The sequence below is a fragment of the Ictalurus furcatus genome, unplaced genomic scaffold (genome assembly GCF_023375685.1).
Source record: "Ictalurus furcatus strain D&B unplaced genomic scaffold, Billie_1.0 scf1, whole genome shotgun sequence".
Classification (NCBI taxonomy): domain Eukaryota; kingdom Metazoa; phylum Chordata; class Actinopteri; order Siluriformes; family Ictaluridae; genus Ictalurus; species Ictalurus furcatus.
Window position 1 is genome coordinate 1,628,967 of NW_026521050.1, and position 19,650 is coordinate 1,648,616.

General features: G+C 42.0%; 1 protein-coding gene across 2 annotated transcripts; it reads left to right on the forward strand.

Annotated features, from left to right (window-relative positions):
- The first annotated feature begins 8,447 nt into the window (after window positions 1-8,447).
- LOC128604645 (NLR family CARD domain-containing protein 3-like) lies at window positions 8,448-19,521 on the forward strand. Of its 2 annotated transcripts, XM_053619769.1 has the most exons (9): window positions 8,448-9,358; window positions 9,817-9,933; window positions 10,344-10,398; window positions 10,633-10,837; window positions 11,122-12,886; window positions 16,070-16,243; window positions 17,691-17,864; window positions 18,411-18,587; window positions 18,733-19,521. In XM_053619769.1, exons 1-9 carry the CDS (start codon window positions 9,306-9,308, stop codon window positions 18,815-18,817), a joined length of 2,805 nt encoding a protein of 934 aa, XP_053475744.1. In that variant the 5' UTR covers window positions 8,448-9,305; the 3' UTR covers window positions 18,818-19,521. The 2 variants fall into 2 exon arrangements, with proteins under 2 accessions (XP_053475744.1, XP_053475745.1); XM_053619770.1 differs by lacking the exons at window positions 16,070-16,243; window positions 17,691-17,864; window positions 18,411-18,587; window positions 18,733-19,521 and adding an exon at window positions 13,021-13,663.
- The last annotated feature ends 129 nt before the right edge of the window (window positions 19,522-19,650 follow it).

The window sequence follows — 19,650 nt, forward strand, 5'->3', positions numbered from 1 at the left end:
AGAATCCACACTGTACACTGGAGAAACTGAGGTACACACACACACACACACACACACACACACACACATCCAGTTTCCATCTGTGGTGATTGTAATTGTAGTGATATACAGTGCATCCAGAAAGTATTCACAGCGCTTCACTTTTTCTACATTTTGTTATGTTACAGTCTTATTCCAAAATGGATTAAATTTATTATTTTCCTCCAAATTCTACTAACAATACCCCATAATGACAATGTGAAAGAAGTTTGTTTGAAATCTTTGCAAATTTATTAAAAATAAAAAACAAAGAAGCACATGTACATAAGTATTCACAGCCTTTGCCATGACACTCAAAATTGAGCTCAGGTGCATCCTGTTTCCACTGATCATCCTTGAGATGTTTCTACAACGTGATTGGAGTCCACCTGTGGTAAATTCAGTTGATTGGGCATGACTTGGAAAGGCACACACCTGTCTATATAAGGTCCCACAGTTAACACTGCATGTCAGAGCACAAACCAAGCCATGAAGTCCAAGGAACTGTCTGTAGATCTCCGAGACAGGACTGTATCGAGGCACAGATCTGGGGAAGGGTACAGAAACACTTCTGCAGCATTGAAGGTCCCACTGAGCACAGTGGCCTCCATCATCCGTAAATGGAGGAAGTCTGGAACCACCAGGACTCTTCCTAGAGCTGACCGCCCGGCCAAACTGAGCGATCGGGGGAGAAGGGCCTTAGTCAGAGAGGTGACCAAAAACCCGATGGTCACTCTGACAGAGCTCGAGCGTGTCTCTGTGGAGAGAGGAGAACCTTCCAGAAGAACAACCATCTCTGCAGCACTCCCCCCATTCATCCATTATTCATTTCTTTAGCTGTGCTACTGTACGAGGCCTTTAGTGCCTTATTTTGAGCTTTATAATGCGCCACACATCGGAGGCAGGTCAGGACTGCAGGCAGGTCGTGCTAGCGCCAGCACTCTCTTCTTACACAACCATGCATTTGTGGTTTGGCGTTGTCCTGCTCTGGGTGGCAGCATGTGTAGCTCCAAAATGTGTACATATCTTTCTGCATTAATGATGCCCTCACAGATGTGTGTTACCCATACCATGGACACTGACACGCCCCCATACCATGGGCACTGGCACGCCCCTATACCATGGACACTGACACGCCCCCATACCATGGACACTGACATGCCCCATACCATGGGCACTGGCACGCCCCTATACCATGGACACTGACATGCCCCCATCCCATGACAGACGCTGGCTTTTGGACCTGACTCTGATCACAGCTTGGATGGTCCTTTTCCTCTTTGGCTCGGAGAACACGACGGTTGTTTTTCCAGAAACTATTTAAAATGTCGACTCATCGGACCACAAAACAAGATTCCAATGTGCTACTGTCCATCTTAGATAAGACCGAGCCCAGAGAAGTGGTCGGAGCTTCGGGACAATGTATGGCCTCTGCTTTACATAGTAAAGCCTTAACTTGCATCTGTGGATGCAGCGGCGAATGCTGTCGACCGACTAAGGCTTACCAAAGTATTCCCGAGCCCATGTCAGGATCTTCATTACAGACTCATGACGGTTTTTAAGACAGTGACGTCTGAGGGAGCGGAGATCACGCGCATTCAGAAGTGGTTTTATGCCTCGCCCTTTACGCACCGAGATTTGACCGGATTCCTTGAATCTTTTAATTATATTGTGCACTGTAGAAGGTGAAATGACCAAAATCCTACCGATTTGTCTTTGGGGAATGTTCTTCTCAAAGTGTTGGATTATTTGCTGACATGTCTGTTGGCAGATTGGCGAGCCTCGACCCGTCCTTACTCTTGAAGGACTCAGCTTTTTTTGAAGGCTCCTTATATATATGATTAGACAATAATTAGACCTCACCTGTTTCACATCGCCGCCTTCTTTCAACTCGTCACATCGTATTAATCCTAAATGACCCCTGTCCCAACTTTTTTGGAACGTGTTGCAGCAACAATTTCAAAATGAATGTTCATCTTCCAGAAACTTTGCAGTTGATTAGGTAAAACATCAAAAACCTCGTCTTTATGTTTTTTGTTTAAATACAAGTCAATGTACATTTACAAATGACTCCTCATTGTTTTATTAGCATTTTCCATACTGTCCCAACTTTTTCGGTATTGGGATTGTCTAATGTCACTACATGATGCAGAAATACTAGTTCATGCTTTCGTCACCTCTAGACTAGATTACTGTAATGCCTTACTGTCTGGATGTTCCAGTAGGAGCATAAACAAACTCCAGTTAGTCCAGAATGCAGCTGCTAGAGTCCTAACTAGAACCAGAAGATACGACCACATCACCCCGATCTTATCCACACTGCATTGGCTCCCAGTGAAATCTCACATTGATTATAAAATACTATTATTAACCTATAAAGCACTGAATGGTCTCGCGCCATGCAACTTTGGTCAAAAGATGCAGACTCTCTGATGAAACGTTGAATAGTGTTTTTGTAAGATGATGTTGAAACACACACACACTCACACACACACACACACACAGATATTTAAAATAACAGAGAATGCCACACAAGTTATTATAATTTATGAATGTACAGTCAAAGATTGAACATTTACATTTAGACAGCTTTACCATAAAATGGCAGTTGATTTGTGTAAGTGTGTGAGGAATAGTCTGTAATATATCAGACAGACGTGTGTGTGTGTGTGTGTGTGTATGTATAAAGGCATTAAATAAATGTTATGTTTTTTTTTTATTACACCATACCATGTACATCAATGTGTATATATAAACTACATGTGTGTTGGGGGGGGGGGTGTAGTATGGGGTGTAGGTGGGGGGTGGGGGGGGTGTAGTATGCTAGAGTACGAGGTGTATGAGTTCCACTCTCCTCTGTGAAATCCACCTTCATCTTCTGTTTCTCCATCACTGCCTCCAGCTCTGTTGCCTTTCTGACATCCTGAGAAAAAAACACTCATCATTTATACACATCATTAGCGTGTGTGTGTGTGTGTGTATGTGTGGGTGCGTATGTGTGTGTTTAGCTCCAGCAGTGCCTTCTGTACGGCAACTTGGCTGTACACCCTCGCTCCTTCTTCAGGAATGACAGCGTGAAGTTCCTCTTTATTCAGAGAGAATATCTGAGCTCCTGTTAACACACAAAGACACTCTGTAGTCCTACACGCACACACACACACACACACACACACACACAGACACACACACACACACAGATATTAATAAATTAATAGATAATATTTTATAAAAATTTGACAAGAGGCAGTGATTCACACAGGCCACTATAGGGAGCCGGTGCACAGACTGCCCTTTTACTAGACCTTAAAAATAAAGAGAATTAGAGTCACACCAGTAACTTTGTTCCAACAAGAGTAACATACACTTTCTGTCAAACTGTCAATCAAAGTAGTGTGTGCTGATTTATAGCCCTTTGTGCTTCTCAGGCCGACATTTCTGTAAGTGGCCTAATTTATGACCAGGGGTGGGGGGGGGGGGGGTGGGGGTAACCCTATCGATTGTATCAGTGGGTCAATCTAGCTCCTGTGTGTCTGGGCAGTGGTGGAGAGGGGTGTGTGGGGGAGTAGCCCCCCAACAAAGGTGTTTATGTTAATGAGTCTGTTTTTTTTTGGGGGGGGGGGGGGGTGAAATACGTCTGAAAAGAGTATCAATGGTTAATATTGGGCATGTGTTTGTGTTACTGTGTGGCGTTATTTCATTTGTGTAAACACACTGTTAGAAAAGCATGATGTTTGAATGTGTACAGATATGAGTAGAATATTTGTTTGTGAAATAAATGAAAACAAATGTTGATTATGTTTTTAGGAGCCCAGTTTACCTTTGAATAAAAAGTGTAGGAGGTAAAGCGTCTTTTTTTTATTTATTTTTTTTTATAAAGAATCTGTTTAAAAGAATTGTGTGTATTACATACATTCTAAACATAAAGCTTTAGGAGGTAAAAATGGTTAAAAGAGCTGTTTAAAAAGAATCGCACATATTACATGACTTCTAAACAAAGATCCTTACGAGGTAAAAATGTTAAAGTGCTGGCTGAAAGAATCTTTAAAAAGAATGTTTAAACTAGAAGACAAAAAACCGAATCACCTCTCTCTCTCTCTAAACCCCGCCCATACATACATGTTTCAGACACACCTCTCTCTCTCTCTCTAAACCCCGCCCATACATACATACATGTTTCAGACACACCTCTCCCTCTCTCTAAACCCCGCCCATACATACATGTTTCAGACACACCTCTCCCTCTCTCTCTCTCTCTCTCTCTCTCTAAACCCCGCCCATACATACATGTTTCAGACACACCTCTCCCTCTCTCTCTCTCTCTCTAAACCCCGCCCATACATACATGTTTCAGACACACCTCTCTCTCTCTCTCTAAACCCCGCCCATACATACATGTTTCAGACACCTCTCTCTCTCTCTTTCTCTCTCTAAACCCCGCCCATACATACATGTTTCAGACACCTCTCCCTCTCTCTCTCTCTAAACCCCGCCCATACATACATGTTTCAGACACCTCTCCCTCTCTCTCTCTCTAAACCCCGCCCATACATACATGTTTCAGACACCTCTCTCTCTCTCTTTCTCTCTCTCTCTCTCTCTCTCTCTCTCTCTCTAAACCCCGCCCATACATACATGTTTCAGACACCTCTCTCTCTCTCTAAACCCCGCCCATACATACATGTTTCAGACACACCTCTCTCTCTCTCTCTCTTTCTCTCTCTCTCTCTCTCTCTCTCTCTCTCTCTAAACCCCGCCCATACATACATGTTTCAGACACCTCTCTCTCTCTCTAAACCCCACCCATACATACATGTTTCAGACACACCTCTCTCTCTCTCTCTCTCTCTCTCTAAACCACGCCCATACATACATGTTTCAGACACCTCTCTCTCTCTCTCTCTCTCTCTCTCTCTAAACCCCGCCCATACATACATGTTTCAGACACACCTCTCTCTCTCTTTCTCTCTCTCTCTCTCTCTAAACCCCGCCCATACATACATGTTTCAGACACACCTCTCTCTCTCTCTAAACCCCGCCCATACATACATACATGTTTCAGACACACCTCTCTCTCTCTCTAAACCCCGCCCATACATACATACATGTTTCAGACACACCTCTCTCTCTCTCTCTCTCTCTCCCGCTCTCTAAACTCCCGTCCATACACGTGTTTCACCAGTAGACAGTACTTTCTGTCAAACTGTCAATTGAAGTAGTGTGCTAATTTATGATCTTTGTGTTTTCCTGACCAACAGTTTGTAGGTAGTCTAATTTATGATGTTTGTGTTTTCCTGACCAACAGTTTGTAGGTAGTCTAATTTATGATCTTTGTGTTTTCCTGACCAACAGTTTGTAGGTAGTCTAATTTATGATGTTTGTGTTTTCCTGACCAACAGTTTGTAGGTAGTCTAATTTATGATCTTTGTGTTTTCCTGACCAACAGTTTGTAGGTAGTCTAATTTATGATCTTTGTGTTTTCCTGACCAACAGTTTGTAGGTAGTCTAATTTATGATCTTTGTGTTTTCCTGAGCAAGAGCTTTGTGTGGAGACACTTATTTTATGACCGGGGGTCGTGGTATAATCCTATCAGTATGTTTATGATAATGAGTTGGTGTCTGGGGGTGTTAATGGCTTTACGATACCCCCAGCAATAGGTAGACTCTATGTTTAAAAGTGGAGTCAGTTACACAGAAGTTTCTAAGATCTCGGCTGTGTACCAGTGTTTGCGCTGTGTGATTTAAACGAACCTGCGGCTTCTCATTTTAGCACCGCTAAAGTTTTATTTTTATTTTGAGGAATTCTTCAAAGAGGAGGTGGCTGTCTATTGTAACAGTAAGTGTTTTATTAGTGGTGCTTGAAAAGCACTACTATTGTTCTCTTGCATACTTATTATTATTATTATTATTATTATTATTATTCCACTTTTTTTCGGCGCGTAACTAGTCCCGCACCGTTTGTCGGAGATCGACGGGTGAGGTGTCGAATCGATCGGCTTATTGAGGAGAGGTGTGCTATGACTTTTATAAGCGATCGGAATGCCGGAATTCCCGCTACGGAAGCTCAAAATCAGAAAATTTCCCATAGACTTGCATTGAGTTTCGAAAGTATTGGCCCTCTAAGGAGAAAGCTCTAAAAGTTTTGCCTCCGTACACGTTCGGCTCTAAAATGTATTGGCACACGATCTGTTCGGCTCTCAAAAGTATTGGCACCCTATCTGGTCGGCGCTCAAAAGTATTGGGACCCCGCACGGCCAGCTCTCAAAAGTACTGGCGCCCTTGATGGTCGGCTCTAAAAAGTATTGGCGCACTACACGGCCGGCTCTAACAATGCTGGCGCCCTATCTGTCCGGCTCTCGAAAGTATTGGCGCCCTACGCTGTCGGCTCTCGAAAATATTGGCGCCCTATTTGTCCAGCTTTAAAATTATTAGCACCCTAAACGACCAGTATAGTGCTAACACATGCTAGCAACATGCCAGCATGATGCTAAAACGTGCTAGCATGATGCTAAAACGTGCTAAAACATGCTAGCATGATGCTAAAACGTGCAAGCATGATGCTAAAACATGTTAGCATGATGCTAAAACATGCTAGCAGGGTGCTAAAACATGCTAACTAGATGCTAAAACATGCTAAAACATGTTAGCATTATGCTAACACATGCTAGCATCATGCTAACATGTGCTAAAACATGCTAGCATCATGCTAAAACCCTCTAGCAACCTATCCATCCGGCTCTCGAAAGTATTGGCGCCCGATCCAAATTTTGCCAGTGCAAGCACCACTCACGTTTTCTTCAGGAAATGTACCGGTCTAGTTATTATAATAATTATTCTTCTTCTTCCACTTTTTTTGGCACGTAACTTCTCTCGCGTTTGTTGGAGATCGAAGGGTGAGGTGTCAAATTGATCGGCTTATTGAGCAGATGTGTGCTATGACTTTTATAAGCGATTGGAATGCCGGAATTCCCGCTACGGAAGCTCAAAGTCAGAAAATTTCCCATAGATTACATTGAGTTGTGAAAGTATTGACCCTCTAAAAAGAAAGCTCTAAAAGAATTGCCTCCGTACACATTTGGCTCTAAAATGTATTGGCACACGATCTGTTCAGCTCTCAGAAGTATTGGCACCCTATCTGGCCGCCTCTCAAAAGTATTGGCACCCCGCACGGTCTACTCTCAAAAGTACTGGCACCCTTGATGGTCAGCTCTAAAAGGTATTGGCGCACTACACGGCCAGCTCCAACAGTGCTTGCGCCCTATCTGTCCGGCTCTCAAAAGTATTGGTGCCCTTCGCCATCGGCTCTTGAAAGTATTGGCGCCCCATTCCTGTTTTGCCATGGCAAGCACCATCCACATTTTCTTCAGGAAATGTACCGGTCTAGTTATTATTATAATTAATGGTGCTTGAAAAGCACTACTATTGTTCTTCGGCCAACTTAGTATTATTATTATTATTATTATTATTATTATTATTATTATTATTATAATTAATGGTGCTTGAAAAGCACTACTATTGTTCTTCGGCCTACTTAGTATTATTATTATTATTATTATTATTATTATTATAATTAATGGTGCTTGAAAAGCACTATTATTGATATTCTGCAAACTTATTACAATTATAATTATTATTCTTCTTCTTCCACTTTTTTTTTCGGTGCGAAACTAGTCCTGCACCGTTTGTCGGAGATCAACGGTTGAGGTGTCAAATCGATCGGCTTATTGAGGAGAGGTGTGCTATGTATTACGGAAGTGATCGGAATGTCGGCATTCCTGGTACGGAAGCTCAAATTCGGAAAATTTCCCATAGACTTGCATTGAGTTGCGAAAGAATTGGCGCTCTACACCGCCAGCTCTTAAAAAATTGTCTCCATACACGCCCGGCTCTAAAAAGTATTGGCAACCAATCTGTCCGGCTCTCAGAAGTATTAGCGCCCTATCTGGAATGTTCTCAAAAGTATTGGCACCCTGCATGGCTGGCTCTCCAAAGTATTTCCGCCCTACACGGCCAGCTCTAAAAAGTATAGCTGCACTACACGGCCGGCTCTCAGAAGTATTGGCGCCCTGTGCCTCCAGCTCTCAAAAGAATTGGCGCCCATCGCGTCCAGCTCTCAAAAGTATTGGCACCCTACGCCGTCAGCTGTCAAAAGTATTGGCACCCCACTCTTCTGGCTGTCAAAAGTATTGGCACTCTACGCTTCTGGCTATCGAAAGTATTGGCGCCTGATCCGAATTTTGCCATGGCAAGCAGCACACATTTTCTTCAGGAAATGTACTGGTCTAGTTTATTATTATTATTGTTGTGTGTGTGTGTCTGTCTTATTATTTCAGACATCGGATATTTCTCATCTATATTAAATGTTTTCTACACATTTGATCATTTTAGAAAATTTTAAAGGATTTTACACGCACCCCTGCTCTCATCAGACAGAACCTCGATTGGGAAACACTGGGTTAGTTACTCGTCTGACCAATGTGTTTAACTTACTCTCCATCATCACTTTTATTCTGAGTAACATTCATTATTCACACAAAAACTACTTACACACCAATCCTCACTAATATCAGGATACTCGCTCTCATTAAGGGAAAACCAGAAAAAATACATTTCTGCAGATATTTAAGTAAACTTACTCAGTGTATGAGTTCTGCTTCTTTATCTAATGATCTGCTGAGTGTTTCTAGCTCCTGTTATTTTATTTTAGTTTATATATTTGTATAGAGCTCTGACAGTTGTTCGTGCACAGCTGAATGAAGTCACGAGATAATAAATGAAGGTAATGAAATGATAATGTGTGTGATGTAGATTTTACCAGACTGTTAATTCTGTTCTCTGTATTTGCAGCGTTTTCAGGCTTATACTTTCAGTATTTACAGGCCTTTGCTCGATGGATCAGAAAGCTGTCTGATAACAAACCATATCTCTGTGTGTGTGTGTGTTTATTACCCTACCTCACTGCCCCTCCCCCTCTGCAGAATAAACGGTTCGGAAGTGAAAGTGAAAGTCAGTCTCCATTTTGTGTGGAGGGGAAAATACACCATTTCAGGAGTAAAAACACAGTGAGTATCTACATCTAAAGCTATAATATATAAACACACTGAATGTACACTAGATGCAGAAGAGTTTTGTGGGTTTGTACTGAAGTTTGAATGTACACAGGTTGTTTTATGACTTGATACAGAGACTATTTCCTGTAAGTGAACTCTGTGCTGATACAGGGTTTGATTTAACACACCGATGTTGGAGTGAAGTAAACGTGTGTCCTGCTGTAATCTGGAGATGGAGACATGACCTCCAACATGAGTGTGTCTGGAAAACAGGACTTAAAGAGAGACGAGAGGTGAGTTACTTTTCCATTCACCAGCAATAAATACACACCGTCTCATGGAACTGATCTGTATCTCTAAACACTCACTAGTTAACAGAGGAACTAAACTTTGGTTTAAGGTGTTTAATAGCAGTGAATATATCACTGATCTGATCTAAGAACAGTTTAGAGAAATCATTCACTGAGAGAAGAGTAAAAAGGACCGTGTAATGTGAAGGATAAGAGCAGTGTAGCTTTGAGTCAGTGAACTCTACAGGCTTTAAGACCCAGCTGAGTCAGTTATCTGTGATTGGGACTCCTGACATCAGTGTAATTCCTGAGGTATGGGGCGTGTCTCCTGTTTGAATAAGTGTGCAGACTGGAGCTGAATTAAAAAGATGGAATTATTGGTGTTTAATGATGAACACATTGTGTAACAGTGCTGAGACAGCAGAGTATTAATTATTGCTGATATTTCTGTTTAATTCTAGAATGATGGAGGGAAAGAGATCAGACTCACCAGAACCCAGCTGTGTGTCCATGAAGAGTGACACGTCAATGCATCATCCAATTCACTTCAGAGACGGAGCCAGTTCTCCTGATGTGAGGTCAGTACAGTGAGGTGTTTTACAGCAGTGTTCCACCTGATCAAACTCACTGGTCTCATTCTGAAGCCCTTCATGATCTTTATCAGGTGTTGAAGCAGTAAAACACTAAAGTGTGCAGTGCTGCAGCTCTCGGACTGGCAGTGAGGAAAACTGCTTTAAGAGTTCAGTTCAGTCTGCAGTCCCTGAGCTGGAGGGTCTGTAGTGCTACACAACAACATTTACACCTGGGACATTAATGACTAGATCACTATTTTATTCATAAACATGTTAGTGTCAGTGAGAAATCCTGAAATCGGTGTATTGTGTTAAGAGGATAGTGTTAAATATCTGTCTCTGTATGTATTAGTGTGTGTTGTGCAGCTATGAATACATATAGTCTATATCACATCATGTGTTTTATTTCTTCACAGACCACAACAGAAGAAATCAAACCTCAGCAGAAATCAGTTGGACTCCATATTCCAGGTGTGTGTCTTTTTAATGTGTGTAACTTGTGTGTGAGTATGTTGCAGGTTTTTTATTTAAGATCATGACAATTTACAGGTTTATTGATGTGCAGCAGCATTATGGGTAATCAGGCAGAATTTCAGCTGTAACTGTGGTAATAGAAAGAGACTTTTCTTCTTTTTATAAAATAAAAGCATCTCTCAGTGTGTAACATTATAATATTTAGATGTGTTCCTGTGTGTTTCTAACCAGGAGCTGGAACACAAAGTCATCACTCTGATAAAGAATGAGCTGAAGAGGTTTAGGAAGCTCCTGAGTCCAGGTTACCCAGCATGCACTGAGAGGGAGGTGCAGGATGAGGAGGATCTGCACAGTGTCAGAGAGGGAGCGCTGAAGATCACACTGCACGTCCTGAAGAACATGAACCACACAGATCTCGCTAACACACTGCACAACAGTAAGAGCTCTGAGTCATGGCTTTATTCCATCAGGTTCACTTTAGAGAGAGGAAATAGTTTTAGATAGGAACACTTTCAGTTTGAAGTTTGAGTTTAGTATCATGTACATCTGCTGTTTTTCTGTTCTGTTCGTGGTCCAGCTTGTGGTGACTCTGTACAACGGTCCTGTTCCTTCAGGAATATTTACTACATGAATCAGGAATGAACAGCAGCATTTGAATTTGACATTTAATCCTGTGTTCAGAGATTTTACATTAAAACATCTTATTACTTTGTTTATTAGAACTCGCCTCTGTGTATCAGACAGAGCTGAAATCCAGCCTGAGAGAGAAGTTTAAAAGAATTAATGAAGGAATCTCACAGCATGGAAGCTCAGCACTTCTGAATGAGATCTACACAGAGCTCTACATCACAGAGGGTTGGAGTGGAAACGTCAATAATGAACATGAGGTGAGACAGATTGAGACAGCGTCCAGGAGACCAGCAACACAGGAGACACCCATCAAATGTAATGATGTCTTTAAAGACAAGTCCATCAGAAGAGTGCTGACTAAAGGAGTTGCTGGAATTGGAAAAACAGTCTCTGTGCAGAAGTTCATTCTGGACTGGGCTGAAGGAAACGCAAATCAGGACGTCACCTTCATGTTTCCACTTCCCTTTAGAGAGCTGAATCTGATGAAGCAGGAACATCTCAGTCTGATGGATCTTCTTCATCACTTTTTCCCTGAGATGAGAAAACTACAATTAATAGACTCCTACAAAGTGGTGTTGATCTTTGATGGTCTGGATGAGTGTCGACTTCCTCTAAATTTCCAGAAGAATGAGAATTTGTGTGATGTGACAGAGTCAGCCTCAGTGGATGTGCTGCTGACGAACCTCATCAAGGGGAATCTGCTTCCCTCTGCTCTCCTCTGGATAACCTCTCGACCAGGAGCAGCCAATCAGATCCCTCCTGAGTGTGTAGACCAGGTAACAGAGGTACGAGGGTTCAGTGATCCTCAGAAAGAGGAGTACTTCAGGAAGAGGATCAGTGATCAGAGCCTGGCCGATAAAATCATCTCACACATGAAGTCTTCAAGAAGCCTCTACATCATGTGCCACATCCCAGTCTTCTGCTGGATCTCAGCCACTGTTCTAGAGAGAATGTTGGGTGAAGCAGAGAGTGGAGAGATCCCCAAGACTCTGACTCAAATGTTCACACACTTCCTGATCTTTCAGATCAAACACAAGGACCAAAAGTACCATCAGAAATGTGACCCTGATCCTCAGCAGACTAGAGAGAGTATCCTGGCACTGGGAAAACTGGCTTTCCAACAGCTGGAGAAAGGAAACCTGATCTTCTATGAGGAAGACCTGAGAGAGTGTGGCATTGATGTGAGAGAAGTGTCAGTGTACTCAGGAGTGTGTACCCAAATCTTCAGAGAGGAGTTTGGGCTTCACCTGGGGAAGGTGTTCAGCTTTGTACATCTGAGTGTTCAGGAGTTTCTGGCTGCTTTATACACATTTCTCTCCTTCATCAGCAGAAATGTAACAGAACAACCAACCACTGATCTGTCTGATCTTCTCAACAAGTCAGACATGTCTGATCTCCTCAGGAGTGCAGTGAACAAGGCCTTACAGAGTGAGAACGGACACCTGGACCTGTTCCTCCGCTTCCTTCTGGGTCTCTCACTGGAGTCCAATCAGACTCTCTTACGAGGCTTAATGCCACAGACAGGAAGCAGCTCTCACAGCAAACAGGAAACAGTCGAGTACATCAAGGAGAAGATCAGGGAGAACCCATCTCCAGAGAAATCCATCAATCTGTTCCACTGTCTGAATGAACTGAATGATCATTCTCTAGTGCAGGAAGTACAGACTTACCTGAACAGAGGAGGTCTCAGTCGTCTCAGTGGAACCAGACTCTCTCCTGCTCAGTGGTCAGCTCTGGTGTTTGTGTTACTGAACTCAGATCAGGAGCTGGATGTGTTTAATTTGAGTAAATATGACCCATCAGAGGAATGTCTTCTGAAGCTGCTGCCAGTGGTCAAAGCCTCCAGAAGAGCTGAGTGAGTATTTTTATTTATAAATGTATTACTGCATGGTTTATTATTTTAATGTAACACTGAACTGCACTGTTTGGATTAATGCTGGTTAATAATTACTCTAATCATCTTTAAACAAACCTCTGGTACTGTTACAGAAGAGTTTCACTTTTTACACCAACACGTTACGTCTGCACTGAGGGCGGGGCCATGTGGACAAAACCTTCTACCACCATTTATTACCTTTTCTCTAAAACTGATGAAGAAATGATCTCTACAGAATAACTGCATGTATTCATCACTGCTTTCTGATCATTTTGTGATCTAAACACCAGTGAAAGGCACTTTTTCTTTTCTCCTTTTATTTGAAAGTGACATTGAACAGAACTTCACAAACGAGAAGAAGAAAAACAGAACACTGTCACCATGGGAACAATATGAATACAGCATGTGACATTGGTGATATAGAGGATATAGGAAAATATCTATCAATAGACATGACTGATTATTCTATTTTCTGGTCCTATGATGTGTATCAGCATATCACACCGCCCAATCTGCACTGAGGGACACACGTGAGAGTGTCGTGGAAAACAATCTTTCCAACCTAAGTTAAAGACTTCAGAGACAGAGGGTTTGTAGATGCCAAAGGTCATCAAACTTTATTGAAACAACAAAGTGAGACAGTCTGCAGAAAGTCTGAATTATACACACACACATGTCTTTATATACTTTTCTGAAGCAGTAAAATTATCCCTAGGCGGGGCATTAACCTCTTCTTTCTAAAAACAAACCAATCTCCATCGCCCTCATGAATTATTCATATCTATATGATACATTACATTTGTGGTGCATGCGTTGTGAGTTGGATTTTCTTAAAGGTTTTATTGGGACGAGGTCATTTTTTGCAGCGTATGCGCCTTGCGTTGAATTTTCTGAAAGGTTTCATCGGGAAGGATTTTTTATGGAAGTATAATAGTGCCAAATGTCCTGGCATGTTGAATTACATAACCTGAATAAAAACTTATCGCAATAACAATACTTGAATTTTTCTGCCCAGAAATTTGACACAAATCGGAAAAAACTGCAATATCTTGAATTATTTTCCTCTGCAATTCATCCTCACAAATCCAGGCTGCAAAAATTCAGGCCTTCAAATTCAGGTCTTCACATCTGGGTCTCACAGGAAGAGCAGTGGATTGCCGATAGTGTAATATCTTATGGATTGCCGATAGTGTAATATCTTATGGAATGCCGATAGTGTAATATCTTATGGAATTGCGGATAGTGTAATATCTTATGGAATTGCGGATAGTGTAATATCTTATGGATTGCCGATAGTGTAATATCTTATGGAATGCCGATAGTGTAATATCTTATGGAATTGCGGATAGTGTAATATCTTATGGAATGCCGATAGTGTAATATCTTATGGAATTGCCGATAGTGTAATATCTTATGGAATGCCGATAGTGTAATATCTTATGGAATGCCGATAGTGTAATATCTTATGGAATGCCGATAGTGTAATATCTTATGGAATTGCGGATAGTGTAATATCTTATGGAATGCCGATAGTGTAATATCTTATGGAATGCCGATAGTGTAATATCTTATGGAATTGCGGATAGTGTAATATCTTATGGAATTGCCGATAGTGTAATATCTTATGGAATGCTGATAGTGTAATATCTTATGGAAGGCTGATAGTGTAATATCTTCATCTTCTGTTTCATTATCGGTATCTCTGCTCTTCCTGTGAGACCCAGATGTGAAGACCCGAATTTGAAGACCCGGGTTTTTGCAGCCTGAATTTGTGAGGATGAATTGCAGAGGAAACTAATTCAAGCACTGATATTTCAGTGTTTTTTATCCGATTTGTGTCAAATTGCTGGGCAGAAAAATTCAAGTATTGTTATTGCGATAAGTTTTTATTCAGGTTATGTAATTCAACATGCCAGGACATTTGGCACTATTATACTTCCATAATTTTTACCCTGTCCCAGATTTCCCCCTTATACCTTAATGACCTTCTGGCTTTAGTCCCAGCCTGGTACACTTCATCCTGGAAGTCTGATCTGTTATTGTGACACTGGTATTGAAGCTTAAAGGGCTTTGATTGGAAACACAGTTCTGGTGAATGTCTAATTGCTCATTTATTGCCAGAGTAAAGCTGCTTTAGACAAAACACACGGTTCTTCTAACTCCGTTTACACAGGACATACAGAGATGCAGAAAAACACCTGATGTTCAGTAACACATAGACGTCTTCTAGCTCACTACACACTTACAATAGAACTTGATTAAAACTCTTCTGTGCTTTTTCACTTTCACACCGGCCTTGTTTGGTTTGGACCGATCAGACTTTCTCTTTAGATTGGATCTGGTGTGGGATTAGTTTACAGGATGAAAGAGGATTGTCCTCGAGGACGGATTTCCAGTTAGCAAAAACGTCATAATAATCGCTCTGTGCAGATCAAGGGATACGTCCTGTTTATAACTTTAATCCCTAACAAAAAATGTGTGAATATTTACCATAAACAAACAAACAAACAAACAAACAAATAATGCATGCACTGTGTGAGACGGATTTCCAGTTAGCAAACTAACTCGTTAACTTACTCCACACACACACACACACTCACACACACTCACACACACTCTCTCTCTCACACACACACACACACACTCACACACACTCTCTCACTCACACACACACACACACTCACACACACTCACACACACTCTCTCTCTCACACACACACACACACACTCACACACACTCTCTCTCTCACACACACACACTCACACACACTCTCTCACTCACACACACACACACACTCTCACACACACACTCACTCACACATACACACTCACACACACTCACCCTCTCACACACACACACTCTCAAACACTAACACACTCTCTCACTCACACACACACAGACTTTTTTACATGTACTTCCCTTAAAAATGGTTTCCATTATTCAAACAAAAACCCTTCTGTTTTCATTTCAATAATAATAATAATAATAATAATAATAATAATAGTAATAATAATAATAATGCTGATGTGGTGTCCTGTCCTCTGATTTGTGTGTGTGAGAGAAACACACTCACATTTCTGTCACATGGTAAAGAGTAAGTGTATTATGGCTGTGTGTGTGTTTGAGATCAGTGTTCTGATATTTCATCATTTCTCTTCCAGGCTGTGTCGGTGTGATCTGACAGAGGAAAGCTGTAGAGTTCTGTCCTCAGTTCTCAGATCAAACTCCTCCAGACTGAGAGAACTGGACCTGAGTCGCAATAACCTGCAGGATTCAGGAGTGAAGCTGCTCTCTGCTGGACTGGAGAATCCACACTGTACACTGGAGACACTGAGGTACACACACACACACACACACACACACACACACACACACACACACACACACTGTACACTGGAGATACTGAGGTACACACACACACACACACACTCACACACACACACACACTGTACACTGGAGATACTGAGGTACACACACACACACACACACACACACACACACACTGTACACTGGAGATACTGAGGTACACACACACTCACACACACACACACCCTCACACACACTGTACACTGGAGATACTGAGGTACACACACACACACACACACACACTCACACACACTGTACACTGGAGATACTGAGGTACACACACACACACACACACACACTCACACACACTGTACACTGGAGATACTGAGGTACACACACACACACACACACACACACACACACACACTGTACACTGGAGACACTGAGGTACACACACACTCACACACTCACACACACTGTACACTGGAGATACTGAGGTACACACACACACACACACACACACACACACACACACACTGTACACTGGAGATACTGAGGTACACACACACTCACACACACACACACCCTCACACACACTGTACACTGGAGACACTGAGGTACACACACACACACACACACACACACACACTGTACACTAGAGACACTGGGGTACACACACACTCACACACACACACACTCACACACACTGTACACTGGAGACACTGAGGTACACACACACACACACACACACACACACACACACACACACTGTACACTGGAGATACTGAGGTACACACACACACACACACACACACACACACACACACACACACTACACTGGAGATACTGAGGTACACACACACACACACACACACACACTCTCTCACACACACACACACACTCACACACACACACACACTCACACACACTGTACACTGGAGACACTGAGGTACACACACACACACACACACACACACACACACACACACACACTGTACACTGGAGATACTGAGGTACACACACACACACACACACACACTCACACACACACACACACACACTGTACACTGGAGATACTGAGGTATTCACAAACACACACACATATATACACACACACATACTCTCTCACACACACAGTCACTCACACACTCTCTCTTTCTCACACACAGAGAGACTTTTTTTTTTTTTTTACATGTACTTCCTTTACTTTCCTGTACTTTCCTTTACTTAAAAATGGTTTCAATTATAATAAAGCATTTATTCCAACAAAAACCCTTTTGTTTTCATTTCAATAATAATAATAATAATAATAATAATAATAATAATAATAATAATGCTGATGTGGTGTCCTGTCCTCTGATTTGTGTGTGTGAGAGAAACACACTCACATTTCTGTTACATGGTAAAGAGTAAGTGTATTATGGCTGTGTGTGTGTTTGAGATCAGTGTTCTGATATTTCATCATTTCTCTTCCAGGCTGCGTGGGTGTAAACTGACAGAGGAAAGCTGTAGAGTTCTGTCCTCAGTTCTCAGATCAAACTCCTCCAGACTGAGAGAACTGGACCTGAATCACAATAACCTGCAGGATTCAGGAGTGAAGCTGCTCTCTGCTGGACTGGAGAATCCACACTGTACACTGGAGATGCTGAGGTACACACACACACACACACACACACACACACTGTACACTGGAGATACTGAGGTACACACACACACACACACACACACACACACTGTACACTGGAGATACTGAGGTACACACACACACACACACACACACACTGTACACTGGAGATACTGAGGTACACACACACACACACACACACACACACTGTACACTGGAGATACTGAGGTACACACACACACACACACACACACACACACACACACACACACACACACTGTACACTGGAGATACTGAGGTACACACACACACACACACACACACACACATTGTACACTTGATACTGAGGTACACACACACACATACACACACTGTACACTGGAGATACTGAGGTACACTCACACACACACACAGTTTCCCTCTGTGGTGATTGTAATTGTAGTGATGTGATATTGTCATTGTTGTGTGTGTGAGATGAGAGTAAATGTTGTGTATATAAAGATTTTGTGTAGTTGATGTTTTCAGAGCTAAAACTGAGTGTGTTAAGTGTGAGAAGGTTTTCTTTCTTGCAGGATGTGTTACTGCAGTATTACAGATGAAGGCTGTGCTGCTCTGGCTTCTGCTCTGAGGTCAAACTCCTCATCACACCTGAGAGAACTGGATCTGTTCGGTAATAATCCAGGAGAATCAGGAGTGAAGCTGCTCTCTGATCTACTGAAGGATCCACACTGTAACCTGGAGACACTACAGTGAGTTACTGACTTACTGTCTCTTTACTCCACTGTATCATACTGAATAATGTGTGTGTGTGTGTGTGTGTGTGTGTGTGTGTGTGTGTGTGTGTGTTTATGCTGATGTTGTGTGTTTACACTGATGTTCTTCTCTGTCTTACAGCATTAAGTATAATAAACTCATCAGGACGGCGTATGACAGGAGTCTCACCTCAAACCTCTTCTCCAGGATAAAGCAGTTTTGGTGAAGAGTTAGAACCCGTCCCACATTTCCAGCAGTTTGGGAGCTGAATCATTAAACTTAAAGGGGCAGAGCAGAAACAAAGTCAAGAACAGGCAGAAGGTCGTACACAGGAGAAATCAACACACGTAACCAAATATCTGCTGTACAAAGCAACGGCACCGGTCTGCCCCGGGGATGGAGACTGACGAGGCTTAAGTACACGTCCGGAAATGTACAGCCAACTCATCCCAAATGCGGGAGCAGGCGTGTATGAGATGTGATCATCCAATGGCAAGCCGGAACATGACGCATTGCAGTGGACTGGGCTTAAAAGAGGAGGAGACAAGACACCCATCCCTCCCCCGACATAGACACACGAATGGAACATAGTACAAACAGAAATACAACTGAGGACGTAACAATGGCCAACTATCAAATAAAATGTAAACTTGCATTGATGAAGGTAACATTGTTAACATTGTTGTTAGTAATTGTTTATAAATTACCATGGTAACACAGAGCTCCAAGGTATAAAAATATGGAGTTTGTCATCAACCAAACAGTAACCAGTTTTAATACCTATAAAAGTTTACGTAGCAAAATTTAGCAAAGCGCTTTACAGTAAATTAAAATGTAAAATTAAACTAATGAAATGTTGTGCAGCACATGCTTATGTTAATGTTTGTTACATTATATGATCATATAAATAAATAAATACTCCCAAAGTCACCAGAATTGAATACTTTGGTGCTGTTAAACATTTAGAGATTGAGGTTGTGGTGACTCAGTAGTTCACTCAGTATATCTGGGTAAGACACAGCGAACGACTCACTGCTGGCATTCATGAAGAAGTCATAA

Coding starts and splice junctions, on each gene's coding strand:
- LOC128604645 (XM_053619769.1), top strand. CDS start 9,306: ATGACCTCCAACATGAGTGTGTCTGGAAAACAGGACTTAAAGAGAGAC. Junction 9,934..10,343: donor GCCAGTTCTCCTGATGTGAG/GTCAGTACAGTG, acceptor ATTTCTTCACAG/ACCACAACAGAAGAAATCAA. Junction 10,838..11,121: donor CGCTAACACACTGCACAACA/GTAAGAGCTCTG, acceptor TTTGTTTATTAG/AACTCGCCTCTGTGTATCAG.